Source organism: Carassius auratus, chromosome 46 (assembly GCF_003368295.1).
Source record: "Carassius auratus strain Wakin chromosome 46, ASM336829v1, whole genome shotgun sequence".
In the NCBI taxonomy this organism is placed as follows: Eukaryota; Metazoa; Chordata; class Actinopteri; order Cypriniformes; family Cyprinidae; genus Carassius; species Carassius auratus.
In genome coordinates, this window is record NC_039288.1 from 15,983,604 (window position 1) to 15,998,794 (window position 15,191).

General features: G+C 36.0%; 1 protein-coding gene across 1 annotated transcript; it reads right to left on the bottom strand.

Moving 5' to 3' along the window:
* Positions 1-1,062: 1,062 nt before the first annotated feature.
* Positions 1,063-10,920, bottom strand: LOC113064367 (protein FAM69B-like). The gene is made up of 5 exons (XM_026235130.1): positions 10,371-10,920; positions 7,813-7,947; positions 6,142-6,249; positions 5,878-6,051; positions 1,063-4,526 (listed from the first exon to the last, which is right to left on the bottom strand). Exons 1-5 carry the CDS (start codon positions 10,434-10,436, stop codon positions 3,714-3,716), a joined length of 1,296 nt encoding a protein of 431 aa, XP_026090915.1. The 5' UTR covers positions 10,437-10,920; the 3' UTR covers positions 1,063-3,713.
* Positions 10,921-15,191: the final 4,271 nt, after the last annotated feature.

Here is a 15,191-nt window from a genome sequence, read left to right on the forward strand (position 1 = left end):
CATACATCAGTTTTTAGAAAATTCATGTTAAAATGTAAGTATCAAAAATAATCATCAGGTCTTTTAAGAATGTTTGTTTGTTCATCTTTCAATTATTGTATTGCATCACGGTTTAATCATAAAACTAAGCATAAATATCTTTCTAAGGCATTATTGGGAGATATGAACACTGAGATATCTATGCATTTAATGCAAGTAGTCGGTTATAAAGATTATAAATTGATTTACATTGCAACCATTCAGAATTTCATCTACTTTTTGTCCATATAAATATCAGCAACAGCACCAAATTGCATAATTTTACTTAGTTTGCTTAGTACTTTATTTTGCTTTAATTTCAGAAATGTGACAAACAATATGGAACAAGTCAGCTGAGTGCAACATTTACATCTTGTGTGTGTTACGTACCTGTGTCTGCGGTTCTTGATCTACACTTGCTTTTTGGGCCATGATGGAGTAGACCAGCTGAACAAGATCACCCACATTAGTGCATACTTTATTTTTTTATTTTTTTTAACAAGCTACAAACTGTACAGTTGTTTCACTCAAATCAATAATCCATAATATTTTGAAGGACAGGTCAACTAGTAATTTTCACAGAATGAACCCTCTTTTAAAGGATTTTTTTTTTTTTTTTTTTTTTAGTTTTGTTATAATCTCTAAAGTAAAATATGCTATAATGCAGTGTTTAATTACAGCATATTTTATGAAACTAACAAATTGACACACGTAATTATACATATTTCTTTATTACCTACTACCATTAAAAAATTATTAAATAAATGACTTGTTTTAGGTTTGTTCAGCTTATGAATTGACATGCTTTTTGTCCTGTTAGTTACACGTCCTTTTTAAAGTGAGGTGGTTTTGGAGGTCTCCCTGGACTAATATATGCTGATTCCTGGTTTCTTTCTAAAGGTCGAGTAAAAGGATACGTGCTGTTGTGTCTTCAGAACAAATGCCGTACTTTGTGTGCCTGTGCTTCACCAAAAAAAAGCACCCCATGTATTAAAAAAAAAAAAACAGACACACATAATTTAAGTTTCAAACATTTACTCATCAGTGAATAACAGCTGAACAAATGGATGGAGGTGAAAATAAATTAGTATTTAGGAGCCTTGAGCACTAAACCCATGGTAATTGTGCTGCTCTCCTTACAGATGCACAAAGTAACACAATAAACATGACTTAATAGTGCATAAAATCATTTCATAATGCGAAATTGTACTAAAGATAACTGAACACTATGACAGAAACTCATTATCCTTTGTGATTTATGTCTGTGAAATCAACTCAAAATCACCTAAATGTACCCGAATCTGTGCAAGGAAACAAAAAAATGTCAGGATCGTTCCCAAGTTAATGGAGGAGAATGATCTTGAAAGTGAAAAGTGCAAACCAAAGTTTTTAAATGTGCACTTGATACTAGTTGGTTATTTGTAGGATGTGTATATTGTTTAGCAGTAATAAAATGAGATTTGATTTGTTACACTATTGTAAGAGATGTTTATAAAACTGCCTACTGACAGTCAAGGAGAGGTTTACAGTATGCACACACACACTTTCAGGTTTATATGCAGACATGTTTTATAAGCCTGCACATAGACAGTCACACTAGACTGATTCCTTTAATGGTGTAATTTGTTTATATTGACACCATAATTCCATTGAATCTAGGATTAATGTTAAAGGGTTAGTTCACCCAAAAATGAAAATTACCCCAAGTTTTAATCACCCTCAACGCATCCTATGTGAATGTGACTTTCTTCTTTAAGACAAATCCAATCAGAGTTATATTAAAAATTATCCTGGCCCCTCCAAGCCTTTCGATGGAGGTAAACAAGTGTTGGTTGTCAACAGTTCAGAAGACGTGAAATAAAGTTCGCACTTCTGTAATAAAATGTTTATCAGATGGTTCCAGGGGGTAAATAAAGGCCTCTTATAGTGAATCAGTGCATTTTTGGAATATAAATATCAATATTTCAAACATAATTTTTTTTGATGAATTCGCTACAGGAGGCCTTAATTCACCCCCTGAAGCCGTGTGAGAAATGTTTTATTATGGATGCATGTGCTGTATTTGACGATTTGTGGACTGTTCAACTGCAACACCCACTGACTGCAATGATAGAGCTTGGAATAGACTCTTAATATGACTCCTACTGGTTTCATCTGAAATAAGAAAGTCATATACACCTAGGATGCCTCAAGGATGAGTAAAACACAGCCTCATTTTGTTGTTGTTGAACTAACCCCTTTAATAGTAATTTTCTTTCCAAACACATTCAGACCCTGAGAAACACAGTAGGTAATCTCACAGTTCAAGTACAAATCCAACCACAAACTCTCCAGACTGCTTGAAAAAGTACTTCCTGCGAAACATCATTCTAAAACAAGCACACACACTTAAAACAACATACACCCTGTAAAAAGACATAATATATAGCTTTCACTCGTTTCTATTTAATTAATTCAGTGTTGACTTCTTGGTTGTGTTGGATGTTTTGGTTTACAGTCCCAACACTTCCTGACTTCAAAGTTAGAGTGCTTCCAGACATCACTAAAGATACATTTCTTCTGTAGTGAAAGTCAAAATAGTTGTGGCTATAGTTTATCCTTCAAGAGTAGTGTTCCAGGAACAATCCTGCTGGTTGAACCAAACGTTGCATGTCTTGCTTAAGGGTGTTGTGGTTGTAGAGCCAGACCATACTCTTTCATTGGGTGACTTCTTGGAATTTACCCTACTATCCTTGTGCTTGCAGCCCAGATCCTTAACCAGAAGTTCACCAAGAAGGACTCATTTGAGAAGGGGTTGCACGGTCAAAGAAATGTCCTTCGATTATCTTTGTTCCTTACTTCACCTTGGACTTTTCAGCTTTTCAGCTAATGGAAAGAGATTCTTCTGAAGGTGTTTCTATAGGGCTAAAGGGTCTTCAGGAGATTCTTTTAAGTAAAATAGAGGGTGTAGATGTAGAGCATGATGGTCCTGTCTGAAAGTTTCCTTTCCATGGGTTAATTCTTGGAACTAACCCTATTATCCTTGTGCTTGCAACCCAGATCCTTACCCACAATTACACCAAGCAGAACACAAGATATCATACGTGGAGGGGATACATGTTCAAAGAAACGTCCTACAGTTGGTTTTCTCCAATTAAGTCTTGGCAAAAGCAAAAAGAAAAAGATTGTTCCGAAAGTTTTTCTATTAGCATTAAAGGATTTTCATCTGAGTCACTAAAGTCAAAGAAAATGGGGATATAGAGCAAGACTGTCCTATTGGAAACTCTTTCCTTGGGTTTCTTCTACTAGAAACTAGCCCTGCAATCCTTGTGCTTGCAGCCCAGATCCCTAAGCAAATGTTCACCAAAACGAACTCATTTGGGAAGGAGTTGCATGGTCAGAAAAATGTCTTCACCTTGAACCTTTTGGGCAAAGAAAAAAAGTGTTCTATATGTGTTTCTATAAGGTTCAAGGTTCTTCAGTTGAGTTGTTGAAGTAAAACAGAGGGTGGGGATGTAGTGTATGCCCTTTCAAAACTTCCATTCACCAACTTTCCATGTTCGCAATTGATGTTCGACGAATTTGCAGTCTGTAGTGGATGAGTTCAGCTTTTGTGATGAGGCCCCAGAACCTACTGTACTGATCCCACTTTTGTTCTTTGGAAGGCTCCAATTCTCTTGCTCTTCATTGCCTTTCTCTTGATAATCATGCTGGTCTCAAGAGTATTTGGTATTTGAGATCTTCTTCCACAGTAATGTTTTGAGGTTGTTCAAAACAAGGGAATGATGCACCTCCATCTGCGAGGCCAGTCCACTGAGAGTCACACAGGTGCGTAACTGTTTCTCCAGGTCCTCCCTCAGGTCTGATGGTGCTCCGAAAAGCAGGAAGTCTTGCAGGAGCGCGCAGACCTTGGCCAAGTTGGGCTGCACCACCTCCACGTTGCACTGTCTTGCCAATCGGTCACACGTTGCGGTACAATCCCGCCCGTAAGTGCAATCGCCGTTTGCCTCGCAAGTCCTCCCTCGCAGGAACCCCTTGACTGTTGCCTCCGATGCTATGCTTTGAAGGTCTGCCATTTTGAAGTCGTATTTCTCATTGTAGCCGACCCGTCTTGGGCTTGCATCACATATGTAGAAGCTTCCATGTACTCCATGGAATACCTCTTCGACGAACTCCAGCAGGCCGATGGTGATCCGAGCCCTACGGGGCCACGCAGGAGCAAGCCACTGGTTAAGAGCGACACTAAGTGCCTCGGGAAACACTGGCTGCAGCCAACCGGGCACCTCCAACCTGAAGAGGGCGCTGTGTGCTACATGTTCAGTCACGTAAAGGTCTCCGCAGAACCCCAGCAAGCGGGGAGCATGTTCTTTATCTTGCAGTGCCACCATTAAAACAAATTCATTGATCTGAAGCAAAGCCCACACGGATTTAGCTTCCGCTAACGAAACTTTGCCATCGCCATTGACATCCGCCAGAGAAATGACACGATTTACAAGTGTGCCAAGAGATGACTGCTCACCAACACTGTCCTGTAAATGCATGGAAGAAGGAGAAAGACATGGTAAAACCTAAAATGTTTTATTTTGTAGACTGAATATATTGATTGGTAACTGAATTACAAAATGTTTTAATTGTTTTTACAGAAATAATAAATAAAGTAATGGCCAAAAACTAAATAAATAAAAAATGTGAATAGCAATTTAAATTGTCCAATTAAATGTTTTTCTAAATTCACACTTCACTGGGGGTAGGACATTGAAAGGATTGTTACTTTTTTCAAAATAACAATAACCTTTATCTTACGCCACAAACTATGATTTACCACTTTCTATTTTTAGTCAAGAGGTTGGTAGTATTTATAATTTAGAAGGGGACATTTTCATTCTAGAGAGCATTTTATTGGAGAAAAATAAATATAAATCTATATAATCATATCTGTATGAGATCATTTTCAAGATAAAGAAGAAAAAAATTAAAATATTTTCAATTTCAGTTTTAGTAGTAGCGAGCATTTACACTAACATACAGATTAGCATCAACACTAACCTGCATGGACTACAAACCAGAAAACTCATTTTTATTTCATGAAATCTTTAAAGCACAGTCTTTATCAGTATTATGCGTGTATACTGAAGCATGCACGGCCATTTACTGCACTTTGTGTGGGTTGTGTTTAAGTGTGTGTTAGTGTTGTTTTCCCCTGTGACACTGAGAGTGAGTGTATTGTTCTGGCTGTGACCTTTTCAAGTTCCTTCAGTTATTTTTGGCTTCTCTACCCTGTTACCCCACTCCCTCCCCGCCTCTCTCCATTTTCACCCTTCTACAGGGGACCTTGAGGAACAGCCGAAAGCTCAGAGAGGGGATTATTATCTTAGATCCGTTTCTGCTTTGCTAAGCAGGACATAAACCTCTCCGATATCATTCACAACAAGTGCTGGGTGATCTGTTGAAATACTCATGATATATTTCTGACCATTTGATTCATTGGGTCACCACATCTGTCATGTATCAAAATGCTTTTGTTATGTATCAAAATATCAAATATAATATGCTAATGGCTGTTAAGTGGAAGCACTGATTTTGAATCAGATTCTTACTTGCATTTGACAATCGGAATTTACTTTAAATCAATGGCTTTTAGGTTCAAATATTGGTTCAAACTAAATCTATTCATTGTCATCAAAGGTTTAAGAAATACAAATAGTGACAACAATTCAAGTTCAAATTCAAAACATCAAGTTCTAGAATTAAAGGACAAATGTTCTAGAACTCTATACGAGTATAAAAACTAGTTTCTGTATTAACTGAAGGTCTGATTTTTTTGTTATGTGTGTGTATAATGTGAAAAGAACACAAAAAATGTATAAAAACATATAAGACCTTGAGAAAGGAATGCAGCATCACTCTGAATTCATCCATGGATGTCCCGCGGGTGGGTTTATCGTAGAGGCTGTTGTCATGCCGTAGAGAGTCAGGACCGTTTTCTCCTCTCATGCTCTCTTCAATCCCACACTTTACCAGTACAGCTTTCTCCTTCCACACAGCACTGTATACCTGCAATAATACATATTATGTGGGCCAGATGCAATTGTATATATGCATTTTTCACACTGAAAAAAAACTATGTGTGTGTGATGGGTTTACCTGGTAGGTTGGTGTCACTGAAAGACATCGTTGAAGAGACAGAGTTTTCTCCTCGCAGAGAGACTTGCAAACTGATCCCGAGATAATACCTCTGCGATAGTGATCACACTAAAACACACACACACACACACACAGGAAACAGACAGTCATTAACCACAAACGTCGTCATCTTTTCTTGATTTAACAGCCATGTGGAAACAAACGAAAGACAAACTAGCCAGACAGAGGGCTTCATGATGTTATGATGGACTGGTGCTTGGGCAGACAATGACCAACAAATACAGTGATCAGACTAAAGGCAGCATATTGCTTCTTCTCATCTGCATTCTCTTTTCCTTCTCGTTTTCATTTCTGATATCTACCAAAGCTGTTTTCAGGGCACATGTTGCAAAACAAAGGCCAAAAAGGGCTTTTCTTCCCCTGGGCTTCACGAAGTGACTAAATTACAACACTAACACAAAAAAATACTGAAAAAAAATTGTCTTTAAAGTTGTCCAAATGAATTCTTAGCAGGGCATATTGCTAATCAAAAATTAAGTTTTTATATATTTATGGTAGGAAATTTACTAAATATATTCATGGAACATGATCTTTACACAATATCCTAATGATTTATGGCATAAGAGAAAATCAATAATTTTTACCCATACAATGTTTTTTTTTTTTTTGGGCTGCTGCTAAAAATATACCGCAGTGAGTTAAGACTGGTTTTGTGGTCTAGGGTCACATATGTATAGATGTGTATTATACCATCATCTTAAGGCACTAAAAGCCACTTAGTTTATTAAGGGATAGTGCATTCAAAATAAACATGGTACTTTTTAATCATTTTGAAGCTTGACCCCACTAGTTACAATACATTTGTGCTTTATTGAAACGAACAATCTGATTGTTCCACGATATATAAAATACAGGATGGTACAACATAAGAGTAAGTAGATGATCTTTTAAAGAAAAAATAAATGACTGTGTATATAAATCATTACGTTAATAATTACGTTCCTGAGGGGTTTGTGTTTGCAACATGAATACAGAATTTGTAATTAAACACAATAACACTGCATAATTAGCCTACTGTTAGAAAAAAGTGAATATTTAAATTTAGCATCCATAATGGTAGAATTATGATCTGTCAACTCTCTTGCTTCCTCCTTTTAATTTTCCAGTTCCTCTCTCATATGTGTGCAATGACTTCCTGTCAGTGAAATGCTAAAAGGCAAAACAGCATAAATATCACACCATCTGTGTGTATGGACCGTCTGCGAATGCACTGAAGTGTACTGTATGTCAAACATCAGACACTCACTCTCCGGGCCCTATTATAACGATCTAAACGTGAAGTGTAAAGCGCACGGCGCAGGTGTTTTCAGTTCCTTAAAATAGCATTGCGCCACCAAAGTGCCTAAACAAACCACTTTTTTAGACCAACATGCCCATGTGCGCAAAAATAAGCACAAATGCATTTGCTAATTAAACGACGTGGCGCTGGATGGGAAACTAGCAAACACACTTGCGCTGCATTTTGCATCGCATTGCGCCGGGTGTATAATAGGGCCCCCGTCTTAAACTACTCTCTATTCCACGTTGGTTTCTCCTGAGTGGTGAGGAATGGCGCTCATGGAAACAGATGTGCACCTAAACTCATGCATTATGGAGGATGCAGTGACTTACGATGAGCATGGTACAAACGTGTCCTCTGCAGAGCTCTGAATAAGAGGAATACTGCATATAGATCACCCAGCTGGCCACCAGAATCCCAAACCACGCCACCAACAGGTACTTGACCTTAACTGCAGGTAAACGGGACTGAAGAAAAAACACACACATAATAAGCTTAATTATACACAAAACAATATTATTTCACACGACATAGATACGCTGTAATTATTACATTTTTATACATCTTATTTCCACTTAATAAATTGGAAACATATTAGAATTTTGCAATGTGACTTCAGTGAAGATAAATTATGCCCAATGTGGTTCTAATTTCATATAGTAGGGACAACTAATATTGAATTACATTGTAAAATGTGTTGATGACGCTGTGATGAATATGCCAGGGCCAGGGCCAGGTATTTTATGCATATGCGATATGTACAATATTTAAAAGGTCATTTGAAAAACTTCACAAATTTTTTTTATTTGAGTATAAAATCAGAATTGGGAATTTTGGCTTGCGATGTGAACGTAGCTTATGCTACTTTGACAGACTGAGAGGGACAAAGTGATAGCAAGAGATATTAGTGGTCATTAGCATGTGCCTTTACAAGATTAAATGTAGTCTCTTGGACAGTTTTCAGGTGTAAAAGGGCACTGAATGCCAAAGGCAGTAACTATTCTCTGTGCTGGAGTGGGAAAGAGTGTGTGTTTGTGTTGTGTGACTCTGTGAAACACACATATCTGATTACTGCCTGTTGATGCAGACAACTGTTATCAGATACCTAAATTCACTCAGTGTGTGCACTCGCTGGAAACAAGGCTCAAACACACAATAAAATAATATGAAACTTTTAAAGGAATGGTGCACTCAAAAATAAGTTTGTTTGTTCATGAAAACATGCAGCTTTTTGTATCACAAGGTGTTAACCGATGGACTGGTGTGGGTTACTTGTGGATTATTGTGATGTTTTTCTCAGCTCATTCTGACGGCACCCATTCACTGCAGAGGATCCACTGGTGAGCGAATGATTTAATGCTACATTTTTTCAAATCTGTTCTGATGAACAAACAAACTCATTGACATATTGGATGACCTGAGGGTGAGTATTTTAAGCAATCTTCATTTTCATGTGAACTATTCCTACAAATACAACAAATGAGGCTTTTGAGCTTTAAAAAAAAACATGCAAAAAATGAAAATGGCAAAAATGTAATTCATTATTTACTGGAAACAGACAGTTTTGAAACACTGCATTGCAGCTCTCCTTGGCATGTATTAAAGCTCATGAAAGTAGAGATGTTGTATACATGAAATAGTCATTTTTTTTTAGTCCAATCATGTCAATGAATCTATTAATTCCAGCCTGAATGGTTTGCTCACAAATTTAACTGATTCTGGTTCTCAAATTAAACTCGATAAATAAATATCAGTCTGTTCTTCAAATAAAAAACATTGTATGGCTTCTGAAGATTTTCAATATGGACTACAAGTAAGATGGACCACTATTATGATATTTTAATAATGATTTTGGCTAATTCTGGAAGAAGCATTGAATGGGGGGAAAAACTATTCCTTTTGTGTTTCACAGAGGATAGAAAGTCATACATGTTTGCAACAAAATGAGCCAATTTGACAATTTTCATTTTCTTATGAACTATCCCTTTACTAATGGCCTATTGTCTGTTTAACTTGAGGAACTGAGATTTTGTTTAACTTCAGGTCGAATCCCTGCTGTTTTCGGGAGAAATGAAAGATGCATTTGTCATCTGTGACATCTACAGCGCAGGGTTCAGCAATGAATCTGACAGAGTTGACCTACACGGTCTCAAACGGTCACAGTGTGCACTTACAGTGAGTGCACTTATGAAAGAGGGCTCTTAGTGCCCATCTACAGAAATACTGTCAGCATACTGTGTGCATTAAGCACTCAGACCAGTCGTGTGTGCGTGTGATTAGCTAAAGCTGGAATTAACTTTAACAATTAAAATGACAGATCCTCTATCTTATTATTTATGTTATTAGTGTTTTTAAAATTCAGAAGAATGCAATGCATATAATCAGGAGCTACAGTGATGGCCATCAATGTATATGGATAAGCTGGGGTAAGTTGCCACAATGACTTTATTTTTAGGAGAACAATTATGCAATCGTATTTTCACTTTAATATTTTTACATGGTTCCTTTTGCATATTTGTCGTTTCCTTAATTTGTGCATTTAAAAAAAAATTACTGTGTGCATTTTGCTGAAAAGCCTATGATAGGTTATTTAATGGCAGATCAGGGTTGTCACAAAATATCGACAAATTTTATTATTATTATGAAAATGTTTACCTGGTTAAAAAGTGACATCTAGCCCCAGTTTTCCTTATCACAGTGCTGAAATACCTCCATGTTCATGTATTTATGTATTATTCATGCAAATACCATGACTATGAAACATTTATGGTGCCATGTTCCAAAACAAGGTGATACCATGGTACTTTTGTGTTATTTCGATTTTTTTTTTTTTATAAGGTTTCTGATGGAAAAATAACACCTAACATTATCATTCAAGCATGAAACTTACCTGTAAACCCTTAGACAGGGGACAGAAGAGCACCAGGTGCACCATTCTGCGTAAACTCCTCGGCATTTTAACAGTAACACAGATGATTCTCAACACAAATAAAGACTGCTCTCCAAACACGCCTTCACTTTCTCATCTCGTCTCCTCCATTACAGGCGACGCGCCAGCGGTGTTCTCCAGCGCATACAAGAGCTAAAATACACATAAAATCTTATTTTATCGCCATGTGCTTTCGTTTCAAGATACAATCGGCTGTGAGAATGAGAAACATCCCAAGCTGGTGGTGCTCGACTCAAGGACACGCGCGAGCACACGCATCAATTTGCATGCGCTACATCCAGAGACGCGCGAGCTCCAGGCATCATCCTCGCGCTACAAGGTGCGACACGGCCAAAGATGCTTTAAAAAACAGTTCTGACATCTGCGCGTTACATAGACCGATGTTTGATTCAAAGGGACTCATTTTCCCAAACATCAGCGCGAATCGGCTGGATGAGGATGTCGGTGGTGCTGAGATGAAAATCACTGACGATCAGCTGAAGATTCGGCCTCTCTGTGACTCTACAAAGCGCCTTAAAGGGGAAGACACCCTGATTTACGCTACCGACAGAAAGCAAACTCCCACTGTACCTTTAAATGTCACTGATTACAGCAGAATATAAATTCAATATATTCAAATATCATTAAATAAAATATAATAAATATGAGATCAAATGTATTTAGATTTTAAATACCTTTAATTTCGTTTTTTTATATTAAAAGAACAAGAATATCCATTAGATTTCACAGACAATATGAAATAATTAAGACAAAATTCACTTTAAATGCGATTAAATACAATAAAATAAAAATAGATAATTACCTTTCATTTTAAATTAATTTCAATATGAGTAAGTTCAAACCCCATGGGACAAAACCGGGGGGGGGGGGGGGGGGGTAATAGAATGAAATCCAAAAAATAGAGGCATACTTTAAATAGAATGGAATAGAAAATAAGGAAAAATATAAATTCAACAATATTTTCTTTACATTGGGTAATTTGTAATATATAAGCTACTGAAGTGTCACAAATTTATCATTAATAATTATATAAAAAAGTAACTTTATATAAATATCAGATTACAGTCTGCATGAATAGAAAAGAGCAGAATTGAATGAAATTAAATATCTTTAATTTCATTTATTTATTTATTTAAAGGTGAAATAAAAAAGAAAAAGAAAACTTACAATTTGACCACAGTCAATAGAATAGGACAAAATGAGACTTAATAAAAACATATACTTATAAAGAATACTTTTGGATTCAACATATTATAGAATACTTTTTGTTACAAAATCACAAAATAAGAAAACCATATACCTTATATCTGTTGATTGAAGTGTCAGAATTATTATTATTAATATTTTTAAGTAAACATCTAAAATGTGAAAACACACACCAATTCAGTTTGATTGGCGGTTTTATTTTATTAAAATATAAAGGTAAACTGTGCATAGATTTTTATAAAGCATTGTATACAGGCCACTTTCAGGCTGTTTGAGTCTTTCTGGTTGCACTTTTCTGACGTCAAGCCTTCACACTGCTTCTACAGCCAGGTTTGTGTTTGGACAGGTTTTATCTTGCACACGCCACTTTGTGAGCAAAACATTCTGCATTGCAGAGACCGTGCAACAGAGTGTGATCAATACAAGTGCAAATATAGGTTAAGTTAGCATATGTGTGTCCATGGATAGTGTGTTTACTTCTTATCTGACTTTAAAATAATATTTTAGTGGTATTTTATATTTCACATTTCCTTACTTTCAATGGATCATTTCAGGTTGCATAATGCACACAGTTCTCAAGTGCAAAAATATGTGCAATATATTCTTACAATTCATGTCATGGACATCAGAGGGTGATAAAGGTTGATTGAGAATTTTGCTTGTCTAAAATTAGAAAGGAATGCAAAATGTTATGTTATGATATATATATATATATATATATATATATATATATATATATATATATATATATATATATATATATATATATATACATAGATAGATAGATAGATATTTTTAAGGGTTGAACACCACTTCTTATCACATTTCTGGATTACCTCCATATGAAAGTTCATACAGTCAGAGATGGGAATAAATACATGAAAAATGTTATTAAATACAAACACAAAATACTGTGTGGAATTTTTTGTTAAATGCAAATTACATTAGACCTTTTTTTACCAAAGGCTTTAAAATACAAATTACCAAAAGGTATTTTGTATTTCAAATACGTATATTTTAAATAAATGTATCTGAAACACTGCCCATCTGTGCATACAGTATCTCATTAGTGTGACAACATCAATTCTGGGACAAAATTTTGCTTAAAATTATTACTGTAGTGGGTGACATAATGTAGTTTCTGGAACATTACTTTTCTGGAATCATTACTTCATGATATGAAGAAACTCTGATGTGATTGGCTGTTTATGACATCAAAAGACAACTCTTTCCATAGATTAATCCACAATAATAATAATCCACAATAAGATGTTAATTCATTGTGACTCAGAATCTGAAAGAAGGTTCATACATACTTTGTACTTTGTATAAAGTAAGTACTAAAATCCATACATACCCTTATATTTCAGACGAATTATGGGAATAAACTCACACAGTGTCACAAATCTTCAGGTCACATTTAAATACCTAAGTGACCCTGTGACAGCAGCATTGATGATCTGCTGTATCAGATTACACACCCTGATCAGCCGTTTAATCTTGTTAACTAACTCTAGTTAACCTCCTATAATCCTTAATCTGCCTATCCGCTCCTCAATACCTGGTATCTTGATTTTTCCTATAGGCATTCTAAAATTGCAATTAACAATATTTTGGGGGAAATTATTTTACATTACAACAGTGCTATCATCAAAATACTATTTAGATTTTTTAGTTAAAAGGATAGCCCAACCAAAAATTAAAATTATATCCCATGATTTACTCACCCTCAAACCATCACAGGTGTGTATGACTTTCTTACAATATAAAGGGCATTATATAAAAAAAATGTCCTGACTCTTCCAAGCTTTATAATGGCAGTGAATGGGGTTTGAGACTTCGAAGCAAAATAAAGTGTATCCTTCCATCATAAAAAAAGTACTCCACATGGCTCCAGGAGGTTAATAAAGGCCTTCTGAAGTGTTTGTGTAAGAAAAATATCAATATTCAAAACTTTATAAATGTTAATTTATTAATTTGTCTTATATCAAAATCCCCAAATTTTTTTGTTTACAAAAAGAAAGTCAGATGGTTTGAGTGCGAGTAAATCATGGGGTAATTTTTCATTTTTTGGGAGTGATTGAAAACAAAGGATAGAAGAAAAAAAGGAAGGAAGGAAAATGTAATGGTACTCTCTGCCAGAAATAATTTTACGGACATTTCCGTAAACTCTAAAACACAATACAATACAATTTTCAGTATTGATTTTTTTTTTTTTTTTTACCTTTTTTTTTTAGAATTTTCGAGCTCCATTGTATTGTGTTTTTAGAGTTTACGGAAATAATATAGAGCAGAAATAATAATTATCTACTCTGGATTTTTTCCAATTTCTTAAAACTATGATCCTCTATTTTATTCAAACTAATTAATTTTATGAACAAAGTCTTCACATCATGCAGAGACACCTGTACACAATCAAATCAGATGTAAATTCTCAAGTTCGGTGGGATCAGTGCTCAAGACTTGCTGAAAATGTTCACAAGAAACTGCACCCTACACTGTTCCAGAACATTCCAGCCATACAACAAATGTTCGCATATTGTGTCTTTGTTCTAATAAAGTAGTTTCAGGTAACACTGCAAATTGCAAACACGCATGACAGGGAAACACAAGCAACCAGTACCCGGAAACACACATATAGGGAGGGATTCAACTTACAGAAGGCTTTTTATGCACAAGACGAAAGCGTGGGGGAAGTCCGATTCACTTGAGCGAATCGGTTCGTTCGGACGGTTCGTTTGTGTGAAACACAAATCTTTTTAATGAAAACGGTTCACTAATTTGACCAATTGTTTTAGTAGTTAAGATTGTTTAGAGGTTTTTCACTAGCAATGTGGCCTAAATGTATTTTCAAATATTGTTTTAATTATGCTTTTTGACACAACAATAACTTAATAATCATTTGACAAAAATGCATTATTATCGCTTTACTGCGTTATATAAATATAAATAATTGTTTCAATGTCATAAAAAATGTTTTAAACGTATTATACCTTAGAACCGTTCTTAATACATATTATTATTAGTGTAGTCTTGTGTTTCTCTCTAACAGTTTTATCGAAGTAACAGTAATTTTAGTAGTTTGGTGGAAACTTCTAGTTGTGCGTGAGTCGTTCACAAATGCCGAGACAAAATCATCTCAAAGAACCATTTCATAAGAATGATTCGCGAATCGAAGAGCGTCAGTTACACAGCAGACGGTCAAAGGTACGCACGCATCGCTCTCGGTGGATAACCCACGCCTTGTCTTGTTGACATTCATCTCATTCGCCTGATATTGCGTAAACGAGAAGTAGAGCGAAAAAGTTGCTCAAAGGTGCGACTTGGACGTGGTGTCTGATGTAGACTCGGTTCTGAGCTGATCCCGCGCGGTTCCTCCACTCCACACCGCTGACCTTCTATCATTTCTCGACAGCCGGGAAAGAGGCGCTGGTCGCGGGCATGGATGCCGTGTGGATGCTCCCTGTGCTGCTTGTGCTCCCGCTCCTGTTATTGACCAGCAGCACGTTCGTTTTCTTTTCAAAAAGTGCTTCTATGTGGCGTACATGATGCTGC